General features: G+C 47.8%; 1 protein-coding gene across 2 annotated transcripts in view; it reads left to right on the forward strand.

Moving 5' to 3' along the window:
• The window catches only part of vps45 (vacuolar protein sorting 45 homolog), a 15,408-nt gene extending 12,101 nt beyond the window's left edge, over positions 1-3,307 (forward strand). For both annotated transcript variants that reach the window (XM_061254708.1, XM_061254709.1), the window contains exon 15: positions 1,159-3,307. In XM_061254708.1, coding sequence (XP_061110692.1) covers positions 1,159-1,243 — 85 coding nt within the window. In that variant the 3' untranslated portion in view covers positions 1,244-3,307. The remainder of the gene's footprint in view (positions 1-1,158) is intronic.
• The last annotated feature ends 2,573 nt before the right edge of the window (positions 3,308-5,880 follow it).

Below are 5,880 nucleotides of genomic sequence, written 5' to 3' on the forward strand. Positions count from 1 at the left end.
TCTATTCAGTGGTGTTAGTTCCATTCCAGACTGTTCTATCCAGTGGTGTTAGTTCCATTCCAGACTGTTCTATTCTGTTCCGGTCCAGACTGTTCTATTCAGTGGTGTTAGTTCCGTTCCAGACTGTTCTATGCTGTTCCATTCCAGACTATTCAATTCAGTTCCGGTCCAGACTGTTCTACTCAGTGGTGTTAGTTCCATTCCAGACTGTTCTATTCAGTTCCGTTCCAGACTGTTCTATCCAGTGGTGTTAGTTCCATTCCAGACTGTTCTATCCAGTGGTGTTAGTTCCATTCCAGACTATTCAATTCAGTTCCGGTCCAGACTGTTCTATTCAGTGGTGTTAGTTCCGTTCCAGACTGTTCTATGCTGTTCCATTCCAGACTATTCAATTCAGTTCCGTTCCAGACTGTTCTATCCAGTGGTGTTAGTTCCGTTCCAGACTGTTCTATCCAGTGGTGTTAGTTCCATTCCAGACTGTTCTATCCAGTGGTGTTAGTTCCGTTCCAGACTGTTCTATCCAGTGGTGTTAGTTCCATTCCAGACTGTTCTATCCAGTGGTGTTAGTTCCGTTCCAGACTGTTCTATTCAGTGGTGTTAGTTCCATTCCAGACTGTTCTATTCAGTGGTGTTAGTTCCATTCCAGACTGTTCTATTCAGTGGTGTTAGTTCCGGTCCAGACTGTTCTATTCAGTGGTGTTAGTTCCGGTCCAGACTGTTCTATTCAGTGGTGTTAGTTCCATTCCAGACTGTTCTATCCAGTGGTGTTAGTTCCATTCCAGACTGTTCTATCCAGTGGTGTTAGTTCCATTCCAGACTGTTCTATCCAGTGGTGTTAGTTCCATTCCAGACTGTTATATTCTGTTCCGGTCCAGACTGTTCTATTCAGTGGTGTTAGTTCCATTCCAGACTGTTCTATCCAGTGGTGTTAGTTCCATTCCAGACTGTTCTATTCTGTTCCGGTCCAGGCTGTTCTATTCAGTGGTGTTAGTTCCATTCCAGACTGTTCTATCCAGTGGTGTTAGTTCCATTCCAGACTGTTCTATTCTGTTCCGGTCCAGACTGTTCTATTCAGTGGTGTTAGTTCCATTCCAGACTGTTCTATCCAGTGGTGTTAGTTCCGTGTGTGACGCTCACTTCCTGTCTGACTCCACACAGCTTCCTGGAGGAAGTGGCGGCGGTGAGCTCGGGGCACGGCGGGGAGCGGTCACTGGGGGCGGGGCGGTACCCTAGCCGGCGCTAAGACGGGATCTTCCGGAACCTTCCCCCCCTGTCCCGGAGACGCCCGCCCCCACTCTGTTCCACCCTCCCTATCCCACAGGCCCCGGCCGCAAACATTCCTTCGTCGGACTGCTCCCATGATCCTCTGCTTCGGACGGGTTGATGTGTTCGATTCCCGCGTCGGGTGACCTGCTGGTTCGCCCCACCTCCTGTTTTAGGGACAGGTGTTGTCAAACCCACCCCTCTCCTCCCCCGCCCCTCTCCTCCTCCGCCCCTTAAAAATAACCTGACTACTGCTGTCCACATCTCACATTGTGAGAGTGTGAGTTCTGTCTCCATCTGGCAACCCCTTCGATGATGGCTACACCGCCTCATCGCAAATGAGCTAGACCACTACATCAGTCATGTATGTCCCTATGTTGTGTGCATCTCTCTCTCCCCCTCTCCCTCTCTCCCTCTCTCTCTCTCTGTTCTGTTATCAGTCCGTAAGGCACGGCTGTTCAGCGTGTTTCTGTGTGTGACCCCGATGCCTGTGTCAGAGCTGTCTTTAGTTGTGCGGCTCTGGAGCTCTGCGTTACAGCACGGCCACGCGGAGAGGCAGAGATCATGTTCTGGGTGAATACGGTGTCTGTGCATACCGAGGACTGAACAGGAGCGGTTTATAGTGGCTGTGACCACTTTGGTGGCCTTTTCGCTGATTGGCGCTCCAACGCGTTGCCGCGGCGACTTGTGGGAGCCGTTGGCTCGGTCAGTGAGTGACTGTGTGAGGGAAGTTTATTTATTTTTTTGGTCAGATTCACATTTATCACATTTATCAAGTTTTCAGCTGGGCGAGCGGGTTGCCAGATCACACTGACCCGTCAAATAGGGAGCATGAGAGATTTGACTCCGGAGCCTCTGGACGGAGAACCGCCCCCGCCCGCACCCACCCTCAAAAACACTCCACAGACCTCTGGACGCAGAACCCCCCCCCCCCCCCCCCCCCACAGACGTCTGTCTTTGAGACCGCAAGCTGTCTCCGTAGAGTTCCTCTTTCACATGAGATCACGAGGAGAACCCCTCGAGTGTGTCTCGAGCGCCGTGTCGAGACTAGACTGCGTCGGTGTCGTAACTCCGCTCCATGACCTGGCAACCTGTTTCGTCCATCAGCAGTCAGGGCAAAAGGCCTCGATCCCACCCTCAGTAAAGCTAACAGACTGAACTTTCCCCGTTTCGTTTGTGGGCGTCTTGGCTACACACAGGAATTCAAATTGGGCCCATTTTAATTCCTGGTGTGGGGAAGATTAAAAAGAAAAGACTTGTAAATGCCAGTGTAAACCAAATAGGGACGCACCCTCTCCCCCTCATAACGCATACGCACAAACACACGCACACACACACACACACACGCACACACATTGAGTGTTTGAAGGTGGGTGGGGCTGTGCTTTGGTGTGTCCTTGTTTTTTCCGCCGAGTCCCCCCCCCCCCCCGCTCAGGATTGTGGGATTGCGGTTCCTCCAGACTGCGGTGGTGGCTGTGTTGTTTGTGCAGTTTTTTGGAAACGAGGGCGTCGAGCACTCTGTTTTTATTTCTCCTCGCTGGGGGGCGGGGGAATAATAATAATTCTGCAGGATTTTCAAACAGGCAAGTGGGGGAATTCTGGGAAATGGAGTATTAAACGTCCCTTAGCTCTCTCTGAGTGGAAGGTTGCGTCAGTTGTGCTTGAAATCTTCCTTCACACAGAACTAAAGTACAGGATGTGCTTTGAGACATTGAGGCGTCCAGGTTTGCATTAATGAAACGCATGAAACTCACACGTCATCTGCTTTTCTTTTCTGACTCTCTATACACACCTTGGGTTGTGTGTGTGAGTGTGTGAGTGAGTGAGAGTGCGAGTATGAGCGTGTGTGTGTGTGTGTGTGTGTGTGTGTGTGTGTGTGTGTGTGTGTGTGTTTTTATGTAACACTGTTTCACTCTGTTTCATCACTGCTTACTGTACAGTGTTTGTAAACGCTGTCTAAAAAAATAAATAAAAATAAAAAAAGACCAACTTATAGTGACTGTAAATGTTTTCTGGACAACTACTAATAAATGATGATTGTTAATCTGTTTATTTGGGCCTGGTCTTTAAAAAGTACTCACTTGCATAACTCACTCATTTGTGTGTTGAAGCTGCTTGGGCCTTGTTCAACTGCTGTGCCCCTATTGGGATTTAAACCTGCAGTTCTTCTGGTCAAAATCCCGTTTCCTGGATACAGATGATTGGCTGATGTGTTCGGTGGCAGATATGTCCCAGGGTGTCGACATAATAAAGCCGCCTAAGGTTTCACGCTCTCTCTGGCCTGGAGTTTATGGGTGTGGGATGGGGAGATGAAATTAATCTGAAATTAACTCATTTTACATTATATCACATTACAAGGCATCTAGCAGACACTCTTATCCAGAGCAATGTACAATGAAGTGCAGATCGAACACAGGGACAAGTGTGATGAGGACCCTAGAGGACAGTACGGTTCCGAGTCCTAGTGTGACCTCATAGATACAATCGGAACCCTTGAAGAATACATCAACTTGTGAACTAGCATACCACGGTTGGCAGCTAGAATACCCTGAGTACAACAATACAATGGCTGATACAAAACATGATAATATCTATATATAACTATATAAGTGCCATTATAATCTATGGCATATACAAGGCTAATCATGGTGGTGAGGTAGGGAGGGAAAGGTGCAGCCTGAAGAGATGAATCTTCAGTCTGCGTTTGAAAGTGGTCAGAGACTCCGCTGTTCTGACATCCACAGGGATGTAACCAGAAGGCTTTATGTTCAACTCCCATATTGATTTAATCTTGAGTAAGATATTTAATCTAACTTGTATCCCAGTAAATCGGTGTCAGTGTAAGACATTGGACCAAGTTCTGTGACTATATATAAATTAAGCAAGCGAGTGGCCAGCATGGTTAGGGGTCGATTCCCTTTAAAATCTCAATTCGGGAAATGAACTGAAAAGCTCCTCATAGAGCCTCATGGGGTTTTTTGTGTCCACGTTCATTCAGTTACCTTTCTGAACCGTAAATGGGGCAGACCCCACCCCCATTCCCCCAATGTTAGTCAGAGGGGTTGGCTCTGCCCTGGGGGGGGGGGGTTCATGGGCTTGATTCCCCAAATGGCATCCTTGTCATCATACCTCTGAGTTTGGCCCTTGACCTCGATTGCTCCAGTGGTGGTTGATCTCTGAAAGACTGTGATTGTGTGTGTGTGGGTGTGTGTGTGTGTGTGTGTATGTCTGAGCGTGAGTGTGTGTGTGTGTGTGTGTCGCTGTCTGTCCCTAACAGATGAATAATGCCCAGAGAGAGAAACGGACATTCAGAATAGAAGCAGGTGGGCTCCGGGCCCCATGGGAAGGCCGTTCATTCAGACATATCCTGGGGCCCCTCCCCACACCCAGAGGGACCCAAACCACCCCTCCCCACACCCAGAGGGACCCAAACTGTCAAGCCATCCTTAGCCCCTCCCCCATGTCACCAAATTCTAAAACCACCTGTTTTAGAAAACAAAATGGCAAATCCAGGGAGCATTTTGTTTTGATATTATTGTATCTCTCGTTTGATTGTGTTGACTGGGGGTTGGTTTAATACATATCATTGCCCTGCACTGCATGCTAGGAACTTTAAATAAATCATGGTTGAGCCCAAAAACATTTTTCATTAAGTACTTATGTGCGTTTCGTTCATGTCCTCAGCTGAGGATATTTTGGTGTTGGATTGAAACAAACAGGAGGAAAATGCTGAATCAAGGCTCACACACACACACACACACACACACTCACACACACACATACACCCACACACACACCACACACACATAGACACACACACACACACACACATACACTCACACACACACACACACACACATACACACACACACACTCACACAGACACAGAAACCACACGCAAGCTCATCACATCACATGCCTGTGGTTGGCTGGAGCGTTCGGACAGATCTCGCGAAACACTTAATAGTTAAATTAGCTCCAACCTAACACGGTTAACACGGTTAATGCCTAACAACCTAACATGGTTAATGCCAGGCAGAACTAATAAACATGTTACTCTGTCAGTGTACAATGTACTCCTTCAGAGGTGATTTTACACTGAGCATTTCCTCATGTCAGTATCAGCCCTCTGAGAAAATGCTATGGATAATGAAGATGTGGAAATTACACCACACACACCAAACACACACACAGACACACACAGACACACACAGACACACACACACACAGTGTTAATTTTTGTAGAGTATCTAACTGTGGATTTTGGACAGATGTGCCTTGGAAAATTAATTGGGAAAGTGGGCAAGTCAAGGATTTCAACCTCCAAGAACACAGACTTCTCTCAATGACTTCTCCAGACAGCTGCATCGAAATGATCATACGTTGTCTTTCCAGTCTGGAAGAAAGAAATAAATGGCCTACTATAACCTGTATCTTCTCGCATTTTCAGAGCGCAATATCAAAAATCGATCTCTCGAGACTGACAGCCGTTTCAGCTGTATCCCGGTGACATCACTTCACGCGCCAGCGTCGTCGGGGCTATAGATGGAGCTGTCGAGTGCTAAAAAAGCGGAATCCGACACAAAGTCCTGTCACAAAGCGCTGCGCCTTGCAGAC

Source organism: Conger conger, chromosome 9, assembly GCF_963514075.1.
Source record: "Conger conger chromosome 9, fConCon1.1, whole genome shotgun sequence".
NCBI classification, from domain to species: Eukaryota; Metazoa; Chordata; class Actinopteri; order Anguilliformes; family Congridae; genus Conger; species Conger conger.